Source organism: Phoca vitulina, unplaced genomic scaffold (assembly GCF_004348235.1).
Source record: "Phoca vitulina isolate PV1807 unplaced genomic scaffold, GSC_HSeal_1.0 scaffold54, whole genome shotgun sequence".
Taxonomy (NCBI): Eukaryota; Metazoa; Chordata; class Mammalia; order Carnivora; family Phocidae; genus Phoca; species Phoca vitulina.
In genome coordinates, this window is record NW_022589757.1 from 8951868 (window position 1) to 8969826 (window position 17959).

General features: G+C 37.1%; 1 protein-coding gene across 5 annotated transcripts in view; it reads right to left on the reverse strand.

Annotated features, from left to right (window-relative positions):
• The window catches only part of NME7 (NME/NM23 family member 7), a 270694-nt gene that overhangs the window by 114480 nt on the left and 138255 nt on the right, over positions 1-17959 (reverse strand). For 2 of the 5 annotated variants that reach the window (XM_032389419.1, XM_032389415.1), the window contains one exon: positions 15322-15360. The exons of the other annotated variants lie outside the window; for them this stretch is intronic. In XM_032389419.1, the coding sequence (XP_032245310.1) occupies positions 15340-15360 (21 nt within the window). In that variant the 3' untranslated portion in view covers positions 15322-15339. Of the gene's footprint in view, positions 1-15321; positions 15361-17959 lie in introns of those variants that run through there. 5 annotated transcript variants of the gene reach the window in all.

Here is a 17959-nt window from a genome sequence, read left to right on the forward strand (position 1 = left end):
CACATACAAATTATCCCAATAATACCCAAACATACTCATAAATTCACTTGTTCCCCCCTCAACTATGTGTCAACTACTTTCCAACATTCCATTATTACATTCTGCTAGGTGCTTAGAATACCAAGAGGAGTAAAAATTAAGGGTGACCTTCAAGACAGTAAATAAGTACAGACAATTTAACACGTGATATGAAGGTATAGTATATATAGAGTACAGTGACAGCACGAAAGAGGAAGTAGTCAATTCTGTCTGAGGGTAGAGTGGCCAAGAAATAATTCCCAGATGCTTGGGCAAAGCCTCAGGAGTCGAGGGGGTACCTATGCTTATATCTATATGTAGAGAAGGACATATAAACAGAAGTGCAGGGAGAGAGTGAAGAAAGACACTGGTTTATGGTGGAATAATAAACATTTATATTAGTGGAGAGTACAGTACAAATGTGGAGAACAGAAAAAAAGACAAAAAATTGCAACAAGAAATGAAGCTAGAAGCAGTAAGGTCTGTATCATGTACACCTTCCTGTGAGAGGTAAACTAACCAATAGGGAGTCACATCAAGGCTTTAAGCTGAGGAGCAGTAATTCTTCACTTATATTTTAGTAAGAGTGCTGTATCAGTAATGTTGAGGGTACATATGAAGAGTAAGACACTGCAAACGAGAAAATTTAAGAGATAATAGAAATAGTGAGGATAAGCAATAAACTAAGTAGCACTGGGGATGAAGATAAAGAAACATACACTTAGATATAAAAGAGGTATTCATTCAGGGACTTAGGACACAAATAGATGTGCGGAATAAAGGACAAAAGAGAGTTTCAGATGATTCTCCAGTTTCCAGGTAGGATGATTATTAGCAGCATTCATAAAAACAGAAGAATGTGTGAGAGGAGGGAGAAGATATGGAATTTTAGAAGCACATGGAGCACAGGAGAAAGATCTGAGCTGGAATCATGGATTTTGGAGTCCCATGAATATTAATTGGTAGATAATGTACTGCTTATTAATACTAATGGTTCACCCAGGGAGAGCTTATAGACTTTGAAGAGACAAAGAAGGATGAAGTCCCTCAGGAGACCCTCATTTGAAGGATAAAGAGTCTAGCCAAGGAGATGAAGATGAATGAGTTGGAGAGATAGGAGGAGAAGAAGAAAAGAATGACTGTATGATTATTAGGCTTTCATTCATGTATGATTCACTTACACTGATCAAGTACACAGATAATTAAAACTCTACTCCAACCCTGGCCCCAACCTCTGGCTGATATATATAGAAATAAGAGAGGACCACAGAAAAATCAAAGGATTCAGCCCTTGAAAGAAAAGAACCACAATGAAATTCATATATAAATATACATACAGTTTTTCCCATGAGGTTACTCTCCAGTCAATGTGACAGAGCTGAAGCAGAAAATCTCAGTATTATTGGCCTGAGGAATATGAGGATGAGGATTGGGACACCAAAGCAGCTGAAAATGGAATGGGGTAAAATCCTAGGAGTAGGGAGCCCCAAAAAATCTGTAAATAAACTCCCTCAAATCCCTGAACGTGCACGTGTGGGGCAAGATTCAAAGAGGCCAGGGGAGAAACAAATGTCAGAAGGCTGAAAGAGGTAAGCAGAGCTTCAACAGCTACTCACTGCAGAAAAAAATGAAGAGTGTCAATCTGTCAAAGGAGAAGGTTTGGTAAACACCTTGGGTTGGATTTTCAGCTGAAACCTCTAAGAGCCATGCTTTAGGAAAAAACACCAGGGAGAATTAGGAAATCACCCCATGTCTAAGGGAAATGACAAAACAGATCCACCCTGCCAAAGCCTAAAACCAGTAATGTTAACTGCCTGCTAGAACATTCTTCATAAGAGGATAACAAAATCCAGAGGCTGTGTATCTTATGTAATGTTCCAGTATATAACCCCAAATTACTTGATTTTCAAAGTAGGTAATCCATAGTCAAGAGAAAAAAATCAGTCACAGGCCCACATACAAACCAGATGTTAGAATCAGCATTCAAGGACTTGAAAACAGCTCCAAAGTGTTGGGATAGAGGGAACATACCTTAATATCACAAGAGCCATCTACGAAAAGCCCACAGCGAATATCATTCTCAAGGTCAGGAACATGAGAGGGATGTACACTCTCACCACTGTTGTTCAACATAGTACTAGAAGTAAGTCCTAGCCTCAGCAATCAGACAACAAAAAGAGATAAAAGGCATTCAAATTGGCAAAGAAAAAGTCAAACTCCCACTCTTCACAGATGACATGATACTTTATATGGAAAACCCAAAAGACTACACCCCAAAATTGCTAGAACTCATACAGGAATTCAGCAACATGGCAGGATATAAAATCAATGCACAGAAATCAGTTGCATTTCTATACACTAACAATGACACAGAACAAAGAGAAATTAAGGAGTTGAGCCCATTTACAATTGCACCAAAAACCATAAGATACCTAGGAACAAACCTAACCAAAGAAGTAAAGGTTCTGTACTCTAAAAACTATAGAACACTTATGAAAGAAATTGAGGAAGACACAAAGAAATGGAAAAACAGTCCATGCTCATGGATTGGAAGAATAAATATTGCTAAAATGTCTATGCTACCCAGAGCAATCTACACATTCAATGCAATCCCTATCAAAATACCATCAACATTTTTCACAGAGCTGGAACAAATAATCATAAAATTTGTATGGAACCAGAAAAGACCCCGAAGAGCCAGAGGAATGTTGAAAAGGAAAAGCAAAGCTGGTGGCATCACAATGCCAGACATCAAGCTCTATTACAAAGCGGTAATCATCAAGACAGTATGGTACTGGCACAAAAACAGACACACAGATCAATGGGACAGAATAGAGAACCCAGAAATGGGCCCTCAATTCTATGGTCAACTAATCTTCAACAAAGCAGAAAAGAATATCCAATGGAAAAAGGACAGTCTCTTCAGTAAATGGTGCTGGGAACATTGGATAGCCACATGTAGAAGAATGAAACTGGACCTTTTTCTCACACTATACAAAGATAAACTCAAAACGGATGAAAGACCTAAATGTAATATAGGAATGCATCAAAATCTTAAAGGAGAACACATGTAGCAACCTCTTCAACCTCAGATGCAGCAACTTCTGGCTAGACACGTCTCCAAAGGCAAGGGAAACAAAAGCAAAAATGAACTATTGGGACTTCATCAAGATAAAGAGCTTCTGCACAGTAAAGGAAAGAGTCAACAAAACTAAAAGGCAACCTATGGAATGGGAGAAGACATTTGCAAATGACATTACGATAAAGGGCTAGTATCCAAGATCTATAAAGAACTTCTCAAACTCAACACCCAAAAACCAAATAATCCAGTCAAGAAATGGGCAGAAGACATGAACAGACATTTCTGCAAAGGAGACATACAAATGGTTAACAGACACATGAAAAAATGCTCCACATCACTTGGCATCAGGGAAATACAAATCAAAACCACAATGAGATATCACACACCAGTCAGAATAGCTAAAATTAACAAGTCAGGAAATGACAGATGTTGGTGAGGATGCAGGGAAAGGGGAACCATCTTACACTGTTGGTGGGAATGCAAGCTGGTACAGCCACTCTGGAAAACAGTATGCAGGTTCTTTAAAAAGTTAAAAATAGAGCTACGTTATGACCCAGCAATTGCACTACTAGGTACTTACCCCACAGATACAAATGTAGTGATCTGAAGGGGTACTGCACCCCAATGTTCATAGCAGCAATGTCCAGAATAGCCAAACTATGGAAAGAGCTGAGATGTCCATCAATGGATGAATGGATAAAGAAGATGTGGTGTATATAGACACAATGGAATATTACTTAGCCATCAAAAAGAATGAAATCTTAGCATTTACATTGATGTGGATGGAATTTACATGGACATGGAGGGTATTATGATGAGTAAAATAAGTCAATCAGAGACAATTATCATATGGTTTCACTCATATGTGGAATATAAGAAACAGTGCAGAGGATCATAGGGGAAGGAAGGGAAAACTGAATGGGGAGAAATCAGAGAGGGAGACAAACCATGAGAGACTCTTAACTATAGGAAACAAACTGAGGGTTGCTGGAGGGGAGGTGGTAGGGGAATGGGGTAACTGGGTGACGGGCATTAAGGAGGGCACGTGATGTGATAAGCACTGGGTGTTATATGCAACTGATGAATAACTGAACTCTACATCTGAAACTAATGATGTACTATATGTTGGCTAATTTAATTTAAATAAAAAAATAAAAATAAATAAAACTGTTATAATAGTATGTTAAAAAAGCCATAGGAAAAAAAATGGATATAGCGTATAGAAAGATAGGGAGTTTAAGGAAAGTTATGTTAAAGTGTAAAAAGGAACCAAATGCAAATCTTAGATCTAAAAATTACTACATCTGATATTAAAAGCTGATTGGAAGAGAAGAAGGAATACATAAATCCAAGGATAAGTTAATAGAAATCACCCAAACTGAAGCACAAAGAAAAAAAAGCTTTAAAAAATGTACAGAGCCTCAATAACTTGTATCAAATTATCAAGCACATATGTAATTGGAGTTGCAGGAGGGAAGAGAATAGGAAGGCTAAATAGGCAAAGAAATACTAGCTGAAAAGTTTTCCAATTTGATCAAAAAGAATATAAAAACATAATGAATACCAAGCTGAATAAATACAAAGAAAACCACAATAAGGAACTAACAATCAAACTGTGGAAAACTTAAGCTAAAGCTACACACTAATTAAAATTACACATATTGATAAAATAATTGATATGATTAATGAAAGTTAACAAATAACTTAGAAATAAGGTATCAAAAATCAATAGGAAAACAAAGAGCATTCAATAAATGGTGCTATGGCAACTGGTGAAGCTTCAGGGGCAGGTTTGAGGGAATCAGAACTTTACTGAGGATCATGAGCAACAAAATATTCGATGTATAAAATAATTAAATGTGAAAGGTGAAACCACAAAACTATTCAGAGAAAATTATCATTCTCTAGTGAGGAAGTATCATTAAAGTTTTTATTATTTATTTATTTATTTATTTATTATTTTAAAGATTTTACTTATTTGAGAGAGAGAGACAGTGAGAGAGTGCATAAGCAGAGGGGAGAGGGAGAAGCAGACTTGATCCCAGCGTCCTGGGATCATGACCTGAGCCAAAGGCAGACACTTAACTGACTGAACCACACAAGTGCCCCTCATCAAAGTTTCTATAAAAGCAACCATAAATGAAAAAATTGATAGACTTGACTACATCTTAAAATCTCTATGTGAAGCAAATTAAAAATTAAACTGGGAAAACAATTGAAATACAACTTTTATGTATATACAGAGCACATAAAAATGATGAAAAATGTAGAGAACTGATCAAATGACAGAAGACAATTACAAGACATATAATCAATAAATACAAAGTTTACCTTTATAAGTAATTAATATTAAAGCAATGAAATCATAATTTGACCCATTAAATTAGAAATATTTTAGCTTAATAATCCTTAATCTTTGTAACTATGTACTCTACACAATGCTGGCAGGAATGTAAATTGGAATAAATTTTCTAGAAGATCGTTTAATATACACTGTTTTAAATCTATATTCTTTGTTTCAGAAATTTGATTTCTGGGAATCTCTTCCAAGAAAACAGAGGGGGAAAAAAGTATACATAAGTACGTTCAGAAAGGAGGTAAGTCAGCAACATGGCTAAATAAGACCTCCTTCATCGTGTCCCTCCCTCCACAACAATTTGACATCCAATCATGAAAAAAGTGCCTTTGTAGGAGCTTTGGGATCCAGTACCATACACCAAAAGATGTAAGAGGAGTCTTCCCCACCTATGCATCAGGTAAAATCCCAGTTGTGGACCCCACAGTGGCTCCCGCACCAGCTCCAGCCCCTCCTGGCCACAGTCCAGAAGTCCAGTAAAAACTGTCTTAGACAATCATCTATGAACAGGAGTACCCCTGTGGAAGTCTAGGTCTCCAGCAGAGAAGTCCTAGCACACAGTTGGAGCAAAACAATAGGAGTTGGATGCACCAAAATGGGTAAGATGAACAGTTTGATTTTACATGTATCACCCTTCTCCGAAAGTGGCACACCTCAGGGCCATGAGAGATATTTTTATCCTGTGATTTCTCCCAAGAGAGGAAAGTGAAAGTGTGTGAGTGAACACCTGGGCTTCCCCAGCTGTGCAGGATGATGCCAAAGAAACTCATTTCTCTCTCACTCCATTCAAAGTATTATGAGCTGCCTTACTGGAAGGTGGGAACAACTGGAAAAGTAGAAGATAAGACTCTTGGAGACCATTAAAAGGACATGGATTCTAAAAACTGTGCCACAGATTCCATCAAGTAGCTGAACTGTGAGCTGCTAGGGATGTCCTATCTGCAGATCCCACCAACTAGCCCACGGGCACCACCAGTGCTCCAAGTCCCTCACCTACATACCCCCAACCCTGTGTGCTCTCCCACAGGGGCAATGAGAGAAAGCTTTGATGGATGGCAAGTGAGCATGTGTAGAAAATCAGTAAGAATCTGTGAGCCAGAGAGAGAGCACAAACTGAGCTTTAAGGCAACCTTTGGGAAAGCAAAGGGAGGCTGTTGGCACTTCACCTAGTGCATTGGAGGATCAAAAGAAGGCATACAATTAAGAATTCTGCCAAAAGAGGGAGCCAAAATGTGGACCAGGTGTATCCACAGAAGTTCAGAGAATCCCTAGGAAGGCTGACAGAAGAGATTTCTCCTCTGGAAGGTAGTTAGTAAAGAAGGAAGGCACTCAGTTCTCACTGCTACTTCAAATGTGAAGACAGCAAAACAAATCTTCAAGGGCTGTGAAAGATCTATGAAACATGACATAACCAAAGGATAACAATAATCTTCTAGTAGCTGATCTCAACGACATGAATATGTGCTATTTACCTGATAAAGAAATTAAAATACCTGTTTTAAGGAAGCTCACTGAGCTACAAGAAAACACAGAGAGACAATTCAACAAAATTTAAAAAGCACTAATACACAAAATGAGAAGATTAACAAAGATAGAAATCATAAAAGAAGAAATAAAAAAATTCTGGAGCTGAAAAACACAATGAATAAAATGAAAAGGCACTACAGAGCATTAATATCAGAATGGATGAAGCAGAAGAAAGGACCTGTGAGTTAAAAGACAGGAAGTAGGAAATTATCCAGTTAGAGGAGAACAAAAAAAAAGGAAGAAAGCTATGTGATCCATGGGATACCATCAAAAGAAATAATTTGCAAATTACTGGAGTCCCAGAAAGAGAAGAGAGGGAGATGAGGGTAGAAAGCTTATATAAAGAAAGAATAGCCAGGAACTTCCCAAATCTGCAAAGAGATTTGGATATCCAAATTCATGAAGCTCATAGATCATAACAAACTCAACTTAAACAGATCCTCTGTAAGACACATTATAACAAAACTGTCAAAAATCAAAGACAGAGAAACTTAAAAGCAGCAAGAGTAAAGAAGCCTGTAACTTACAAGGGAACTCCCACAGAACTATCAATAACTTTCTCAGCAGAAATCTTATAGTCCAGGAAAGAGTGGGAGATTATATTCAAAATGATGAAAGAAAATAAAAAGCAACTGCCAACAAGAAATACTCTATCCAGCAAAGTTGTCCTTCAGAAATTAAGGAGCGATAAACAAAAGCTGAGGAAGCTTATAACTCCAGACTGCCTTAGAAAAAATGCTGAAAGAGGTTCTTCAGGCTTAAAGAAAAGGATGCTAAGTGGTAATATGAAAAAAAAATCTGAAAATATACAACACACTGGTAAAGATAAGTATATAGTCAGATTCAGAATATTCTAGTACTTTAATATGGTGGCGTATTAACCACTTCATACTTCTATAAAGGTTAACAAACAAGAGTATTAAAAATAATTATAATAATTTGTTAACATATTGACAACATGAAAAGAGGTAACCTGTGACATTAAAAATATAAAATGGGGGACTAAAAGAAGAACTTTGATTGTATGCAAAGTTAAGTTGTTACCAGAAGAAAATAGACTATTTTATCATTAAGATATTTATATAATGCTCATGGTAAGCAGAGAGCAAAAACCTACAGTAAATTCACAAAAGACAAAGACAAGTGACTCAAAGCATACCATGATGGGAAATCATCAACACACATGGAAGGCAGCAAAAAAAAAAAAAAAAAAAAAAAAAGGAAAGGAAAGGAACAACAGGAACTACAAAACAGCCAGAAATTTAATAAAATGGCATTAGTAAGTCCTTACCTATCAGGAATTACTCTAAATGTAAATGGAATGAATTCTCCAATCAAAAGGCATGGAATGCCTGGATGGATTTAAAGAACAAGACCAAATTATATGCTGTCTTCAAGAGCCTCACTACAGCTTTAAGGGCACACATAGGCTGAGTGAAGAGATGGAAAATGATATTCCATGCAACTGGAAACCAAAAGACAACAAGGGTAGCAATATTTATACAGAAAAAAATAGACTTTAAGCCAAAAACTGTAACAAAAGGCAAAGAAAGTAATTATAGAGGTACAGGCTGAGAAGATGGTGGAGTAAGAGAACAGTAAGCTCACTTCATCCCACAGATATAACTAGATAACATTCACAAGAGTGTAAATAACTCAGAAAATGACTTGAAGACTGGCAGAACAAACTCCACAAGTAAAAGTAAAGAAGAGGCCACATTAAAGAAGTGATAAAGGGAAGAAACTCAGTTTGGGAGAAAAGAGGACCATGGCTGTCCCTGGTCAGGAGCCCAGGGTACAGGGAAGGGCAAGAAACAGACTATCACACTGGAGAGCCCTCACAGGGAAGATGAATCCTCATAACATTTGGCTTTGAAAGCGAGAGGGACCAAATTTCATGAGTACATACAACCAGTAGGACTTAAAGCCTGGAATTTTAAAAATCAGCAGGCTCAGTTCTGGGAAGTTGAGTCCCCGCTTAAAGATACAGCACAACAAATAGCCAGTAGAGATACAGCATAGAAGCAGCAGTTTGAAAAATGCCTAAGGCACATGGGAGAGAGAGTTATTTACTTATCTCAGAGCATGGCCAGAGAAGCAGGGATCACAGGGAGACCACTCCAGGAATAAAGGAGCTAGCAGGTGACAACCCCTCCCCACCACCCCTCAGCATAAACACATGGCCTCCTGCGGGAACCAGCATTGCATAACACTTTCTACCCAACTTGCTTACACGAAGCCCCCTCTGACCACCCACACTTCAATGGATCTGCTCTATTTAATCAAGCTTGCCTCAGTTCCAGCAAGGCAGGTCCCCTCCCCCAGAAAACTGGAGCAATCCCTGCCAAAACCTCATCTCCTGACAAGGGGGCTTTTGTTCTGGTGGCATCAGGGGCAAGTCTCATTTTGCAGGCAGACCACTGTACATCAAGTTAAACTGTGCCCTACCAGGCTGGGGACAAAACACTGCCCAAACAGGCAAAGAGAGCCTCTGCAGATAACAGGACTGAAGGAAACAGTGGATAGGACACAAGAGCAGGGCACATGTAACACACATAGGAGACACTTCCTGAAGTTCAGGTCCTGGGGAACAGGGACAAAGCACTATAGGGCACTACAGGACCTCTTCTTCATAAGGTCATTACCTTCAAGAGCAGGAGACATAATTGACTTTCCTAACACACAGAAACAGACACAAAGAGTTAGACAAAATGAGGAGACTGAGGGGTATGTCCTAAATGAAAGAACAAGACAAAACCACAGCAAGAGACCGAAGCGAAATGAATATAAGTGATATACCTCATAGAGAATTTATAGTAATGATCACAAAGATACTCACTGGACTTGAGAAAAGAGTATAGGACATCAGTGAGACCCTTAACACACAGATAAAAAAGAACCAATCAGAGATGAAGAATACAATATATGAAATTAAAAACAGACTTGTTGAAATAAATAGCATGCTAGAGGAAGCAGAAGAACAAATTAATGGCCTGGAAGACAGAGTAATGTAAAATAATCAAGATGAACAAATGAGAGAAAAAAATTACACAAAATGAGAACGGAGTTAGGAAACTCAGTGACTCTACCAAGCATAACATTCACATTACAGGAATCCGAGAAGAAGAAAGAAAGGGGGCAAAAAATAAAGCTGAAGAAATAACAGCTGAAAACATCCCTAATCTGGGGAAGGAAACAGACATTTATATCTAGGAGGCACAGCGATTCCCCCAACAAAATCAACCCAAGGAGGTATACATCAAGATATACAGGGTTAAAATGGCAAAAAGTAGCGATAAAGGCAAATTTTTTAAAAACAGCAAAAAAAAAAAAAAAAAAAAGACGAAGAAGAAGAAGAAGAAAAGAAGACAGTTATATACAAGGGAAACCCCATAAAACTCTCAGCAGCTTTTTCAGCAGAAACTCTGCAGGCCAGAAGAGAGTGCCATGATATATTCAAAGTGCTGAAAGGGAAAAATCTGCAGCCAAGAGTACCCTACCCTATAAGGCTATCATTCAGAATAGAAGGAGAGATAAAGAATTTCTCAGACAAACAAAAACTAAAAGAGAGTTCATGATCACTAAACCAGTCCTAAAGGGGACTCTTTGAATGGAAAAAAAGACCATAAGTGAGAGTATGAAAAGGAGGAAACCCAAAAGCATTAAAAATAAATATATCTGTAAAAATCATACAAGGGATTCACAAAATAAAAGGATGTAAAATATGACACCATATACCTAAGATATGAAGGAAAGAGGAGAAAAGAATGGGATCAAACTTAAGCAACCATGAACTTAATATAGATATAGCAGAAGATGTTACATACAAAACAAGTGGTAACCACAAATCAAAAATCAGTAATAGATATGCAAAGGATGAACAGAAAGGAATCCAAGTATATCACTAAAGAAAACCAACAAACCATGAAAGAGAGCAAGAGAAAGATAAGAGAAAAACTACAAAAAGAACCACAAAACAAATAACAGAATTATCTATCAATAATTACTTTGAATATAAATGGACTAAATGCTCCAATCAAAAGTGCCTGGGTGGCTCAGTGGGTTAAGGGTCCAACTCTTGGTTTCAGCTCAGGTCATGATCTCAGGGTCTGGAATCAAGCCCTGCATCCAGGTGCAGCATCTGCTTGTCCCTCTCCCTTCCCCTACTCACTCACTCTTTCTTTCTCTCTCTCTCTCTCTCTCTCTAGAATAAATAAATAAATAAATAATATTTTTTAAAAAAAGACATAAGGTGACAGAATGAATTAAAAAAACAAGACCATCTATATAAGCCTACAAGAGACTCATTTCAGACTGGAAGACACCTGAAGATGGAAGATGAGGGGATGGAGAAACATCTATCATGCAAATGGATGTCAAAAGAAAGCCAGGGTAGCAATACTTCCTTTGGAAAAAATAGACTTTAAAACAAAAACTGTAACAAAAGACAAAGATGGGCACTATATAATAATAAAGGGGACATTCAACAAGAAGATATAACAATTGTAAATATTTATGCACCTAACATGGGAGCACCCAAATACATAAAACAGTTAATAACAAACATAAACGATATAATTGACAGTAATACAATAACAGGACTTTAACACCTGACTTACATCAATGGACAGATCCTTCAAACAGAAAATCAACAAGGAAACAATGGCTTTGAATGACACACTGGACCAGACGGATTTCACAGACATATTCGGAACATTCCATCCTAAAACAGCAGAATACACATTCTTTTCAAGTACACATGGAATACTCTCCAGAACAGATTTGCCTACTAGGCCACAAAACAAGTCTCAACAAGTTCAAAAAGACTGAAGTCAATACCATGCATGTTTTCTGACCACAATGCTATGAAACTAGAAATCAACCACAAGAAAAAAATCTAGAAAGAGCAGAAATTCATGGAAGCTAAATAACATGCTACAAAACAATGACTGGGAAAGAAATCAAAGAAGAAATTTTTTAAAAAGTACATGGATACAAATGCAAATGAAAGCACAATGGTCTAAAATCTTTGGGATGCAGCAAAAGCAGTTCTAAGAGGGAAGTGTATAGCAATACAGGCCTACTTCACAAAATAAGAAAAATCTCAAACAACCTAAACTTACACCTAAAGGAGATAGAAAAAAAAAGAACAAACAGAAACCAAGACCAGGAGAAGGAAGGAAATAATAAAATTTAGAGCAGAAATAAATGATATAGAAACTAAAACACCAACAGAATAGATCAATGAAACCAGGAGTTGGTTCTTTGGAAAGATCAACAACAAAACTGATAAACCTCCAGCCAGACTAATCAAAAAGAAAAGAACAAAAAAAAAAAAAAAGAAAGAAAAAGAAAAGAAAAGCAAGCAAGTGAGCAAGAGAGATGACTCAAATAAACAAGATCACAAATCAGAGGAGAACTAACAACCAACACTACAGAAACACAAAAAATTATAAGAGAATATTATGAGAAATTGTATGCCAATAAATTTCACAACCTAGTAGAAATGGATAAATTCCTAGAAACATAACCTATGAAAACTAAAGCAGGAAGAAACAGAAAATTAGAAAAGACCAATTATCAGCAATAAAATTGAATTAGTAATCATAAAACTCCCAAAAAACAAAAGTCCAGGATCAGATGGCTTTCCGGGCAAATTCTGCCAAACCTTAAAGAAGAGTTAATACCGGGGTGCCTGGGTGGCTCAGTTGGTTAAGCGTCCAACTCTTTATTTCAGTTCAGGTCATGATCTCTGGGATCAAGCCCCACGTAAGACTGCACATGGAGCTTGCTTATGATTCTCTCTCCCTCCCTCTCCCTCTGCCCCTCCTCCCTCGGGGGGGAGCGGAAGAAGAGTTAATACCTATTCTTTTCAAACTATTCCAAAAAACAGAAGAGGAAGGAAACTTCCAAATTCATTCTGTGAGGCCAGTATTACTCTGATAACAAAACCAGATGAGGATACTACCAAAAAAAAAAAAAAGGAACTATAGGTCAGTATCTCTGATGAACACAGATGGAAAAATCCTCAACAAAATACTAGCAAGCCTAATCCAACAATGCATTAAAAAATTCATTCACATGATCAAGTGGGATTTGTTCCCAGGATGCAAGATGGATCAATATCCATAAATTAATCAATGTGATACAACACATCAATAAGAGAAAAGATAAAAACCATATATCATCATTTCAATAGATAAAGAAAAATCATTTGGCAAAGTACAACATCCTTTCACAATAAAAACTCTCAACAAGGTTGGTCTAGAGGGAACATACTTCAACATAATAAAGGCTATATTATGAAAAACCCACAGCCAACATCATACTCAATGGGGAAAAACTGAGAGCTTCTCCCCTAAGGTCAGAAACAAGACAAGGATGTCCACTCTCACTACTTTTATTCAACATAGTACTGGATGTCCTAGACACAGCAATTAGACAACAAAAACAAATAAAAGGCATCCAAATTGGTAAGGAAGAAATAAAACTTTCACTATTTGCAGATGACATGATAGTATATATAGAAAACCCAAAAGACTTCACTGAACAATTACTAGAACTGACAAATACTGTAAATTTGTAGGATACAAAACCAATGTGTAGAAATTTGTTGCATTCCTATGCACTAATAATAAAGCAGCAGAAAGTGAAATTAAGAAAACAGTCTTATTTACAATTACACCAAAAACAATAAAATACCTAGGAATAAACAACCAAAGAGGTGAAAAAACTACACTCTGAAAACTATAAAACAGTGATGAAAGAAACTGAAGATAACACAAAGAAACAGAAAGACATTCCATGCTCATGGATTGGAAGAACAAATATTGTTAAAATGTGTATACTACCCAAAGCAATCTACATATTAAATGCAATCCCCATAAAAATACCAATAGCATTTTTCACAGAACTATAATAAACAATTCTAAAAGTTGTATGGAACCACAAAAGACCCCAAGTAGCCAAAGCAATCTTGAAAAAGAAAAGCAAAACTGGAGGTATCACAATTCCAGACTTCAAGTTATATTACAAAGCTGTAGTATTTAAAACAGTGTGGTACTGGCATAAAAACAGACACACAGATCCATGGAACAGAACAGAAAATCCAGAAATAAACCCACAGTTACATGGCCAATTAATCTTCGACAAAGCAGGAAAGAATACCCAATGGGAAAAAGATAGTCTCTTCAACAAATGGTGTTGGGAAAGCTGGACAGCAACATGCAAAACAATGAAATTGGACCACTTTCTTTCATCACACACAAAAACAAACCCAAAATGGATTAAAGACCTAAATATGAGACCTGAAGCCATAAAATTCCTTGAAGAGACCACAGGCAGTAATTGCTTTTACATCAGCCATAATAACATTTTTTCTATACATGAAGCAAAGGAAATAAAAGCAACAATAAAAAGTTTCTGCACAGTGTAGGAAATAATCAACAAAACTAAAAGGCAACCTCCTGAATGGGAGAAGATATTTGCAAATGACATAGCTGATAAAGGGTTAGTATCCAAAGTATATAAAGAACTGATACAGGTCAACACCCAAAAAACAAATAACCCATTTAAAAAATGGGCAGAAGACATGGCCAAGAGACACATGAAAAGATGCCCAACATCACTCATCATCAGGGAACTACAAATCAAAACTACAATGAGATATCACTTCACACCTGTCTCAATGACAAAAATCAAATACACAAGAAACAAGTGTTGGCAAGGAGGTGGAAAAAAAAAAAAACTTGCGCACTGTTGGTAGGACTGAACTGCTATGGCCACTGTGGAAGAGTATGGAGGTTCCTCAAAAAAATTAAAAATAGAACTACCCTACAATCCAGTAAGCACACTACTAGGTATTTACCCAAAAAATACAAAAACATTAATTCAAAGGGATATATGCACCCCTATGTTTAGAGCAGCATTATTTTCAATATTCAAACTATGAAAGCAGCCCAAGTGTTCATTGATAGATGAATGGATAAAGAAAATGGGATATATATATATGTGTATACATGCATATATATATAATGAAATATTATTCAGCCATAAAAAAAGAATGAAATCTTGCCATTTGCCACAACAGGGATGGAACTAGGGAGTATAATACTAAGCAAAACAAATCAATCAGAGAATGGCAAATACCACATGATTTCACTCACATGTGCAATTTAAGAAACAAAATGAACAAACAAAAAAAGGAGAGAGAGAGACAAACCAAGAAACAGACTCTTAATTATAGAAAACAAACTGATGGTTACCAGAGGGGAGGTGGATGAGGGGATGGGTGAAATAGGTGATGGAGATTAAAGATATACTTACCATGATGAGCACTGAGCAATGTACAAAATTGTTAAATCACTATATTGTACACCTGAAAGTAAGTAATATAACACTGTATGTTAACTATACTGGAATTAAAATTAAAAATTTAATTAAAAAGTCATTATATAATGATAAAATGGTTAAATCATCAAGGAAATATAACAATTGTAAATATATATGCCCCTAACTTTGGAACACCCAAATATATTAAGCAAATACTAACAGATCTGAAGGGAGAAACAGACAACAATAGAATAATAGTAAGGGACATCAATACTCCACTTTCAATAATGAACAGATTATCCAGAGAGTAAATCAATAATGAAACATTCGAGTTGAACCATACTTTAGACCAAAGGGACCTAAGAGACATATACAGAATATTTCATCCAACAGGAACAGAATATACATTCTTCTCAAGTGCCCATTGATCATTCCCCAAGATACATCATATGATAGGTTACAAAACAAGCCTTAGTAATTTTAATTAATTTAAAATCATATCAAGTATGTTTTCTGACCACAATAGTATGCAATTAGAAATAAGTAATACGGAAGAAAACTGAAAATTTATAAATATGTGGAAATTAAACATGCTACTGGACAACCAATGGGTCAAAGAAGAAATCAAAAGAGAAATCAAAAAAGATCTTAAAACAAATGAATATGGAAACACACATACCAAAACTTATGGATTACAGCAAAAGCAGATCTAAGAGGGAGTTCATAGCAACAAGCACCTATGCTAAAAAACAAGAAAGCTCTCCAGTGAACAACCTAACTTTACACCTCAAGAAACCAGAAAAAAAAAAAAAAAAAAAAGAACTAAGCCCAAACTTAGCAGAAGGAAGAAAACAACAAATATTGGAGCAGAAAGAAATAAAATAGAAACCACAAAAAAAAAAAAAAAAAAAAAAAACAGAAAATATCAATGAAATTAAAACCTGCTTTTTTTGAACTGATAAAAAAAATAACAAACCTTTAGCTAGATTACTAAAAGAGAAATGACTCAAATAAATAAAATCAGACGTGAAAGAGGAGATAATTATAACTGATACCAAAGAAATATAAAGAATCAAATAAACTATTGCAATTATATGCCAATTAACTAGACAACCTAGGAGAAATGGATTAATTCCTATAAATAATAAACCTTCTAAGACTGAATCATAAAAGAAAGAGAAAATCTGAAGATACCAATAATGAGATTAATGAGAAATCAAAAATCTCCCAACAAAGATTAACACCAGTCCTTCTCAAACTCTTCCAAAAAACTGAAAAGGAGGGGTACTCCCAAATTCATTATATGAAGACAGCATTACCCTAATCCCAAAGCCAGATAAAGACACTATAAGAGAAGAAAACTACAGGCCAATAACACTGATAAATATGGAGGCAAACATTTTCAACAAAATATTAGTAAGCTGAATTCAACACCACATTCAAACAATCATACACCATGATCAAGTAAGTGGGCTTTATACCTGGGATGCCAGGATAATTCAATATACACCAATCAATAAATGTGATACATCACATTAACAGAATGAAAGAAAAAATCATATAATCATCTCAACAGATAAAGAAAAAATAGTTGACAAAATACAACTTCCTTTCATGATTAAGAACTCTCAAAAGGGGAGAGGAAAATATGGCAGAGGAGTAGGGGACCCTATTCCAACTGGTCCCCGGAATTGAGCTGGATATCTACCAGACCACTCTGAACACTCATGAAATCAACCTGAGATGTAAGAAGATCTGGATCTCTACAAACAGAACATCGCAAGCGGTTGGTTTCGAGGTATGAAGCGCGGAGCCGTGATTCTGCGGGCAGATATCGGAGGATAAACGGCATTGAGAGGGAGCCTGGCCGTGGGGATCCTGCAATGCCGGTGAGCAATAGCCTCTCGTGCTGGGGATGGGGCACAGACTCACAGACTGGTAGCGGCGGGGAAAGGACTTTAGACAGAAACCAGAGCGGTGGGACGGCATGTGCAAACTGGGGGCGGCTGGCGGTTTTAGCAGCACAAAGGGCAGAGACGTGCCCCGACCTGGAGGCAAGGACTGGGAGCGCTGCGGAGGGGCACACAACCCAGGACTGCCGTTTATAGCAGCACAGACAGAAATGGAGACAGTGTGCCTTGGAGAGCTGACTGAAGCACAGACTGCGATCTCTCTGCTCTGAGGCAGAGGGTTGGAAACAGTCTCTTCTGCTCTGACTCTCGGAAGAGACGCAGAAAGGCACCAGGGAAAGCCGCCAGAGAACAAAAGCCCCCAAAAAACAGTTCCCACTGAGCCCATCCCCCGCCACAGGGGGGCATGGCAACTCTGCCCAAACAGGGTTGTCTGAGTAACAGCCCAGCAGGCCCTTCCCCCAGAAGACTGGCTGGGAAAACAAGAGGCCAGCAACCCTAAGGTCCCTAGAAAACAGGTGCATCTTGCTTGGGTTGTGGTCAATAATTTGGACTCCATTCATTCCCTCAACCACCCATTAACAGAATGACTAGGAGGAGGAACCCCCAAAATAGGAAAGACTCAGAGATTATGACTTATGCTGCAGATTTACAAATGGATTCAGATATAACCAAGATGTTGGAGATGGAATTCAGGCTAGCAATTGTGAAAACGATAGCCAGAATGGAGAAATT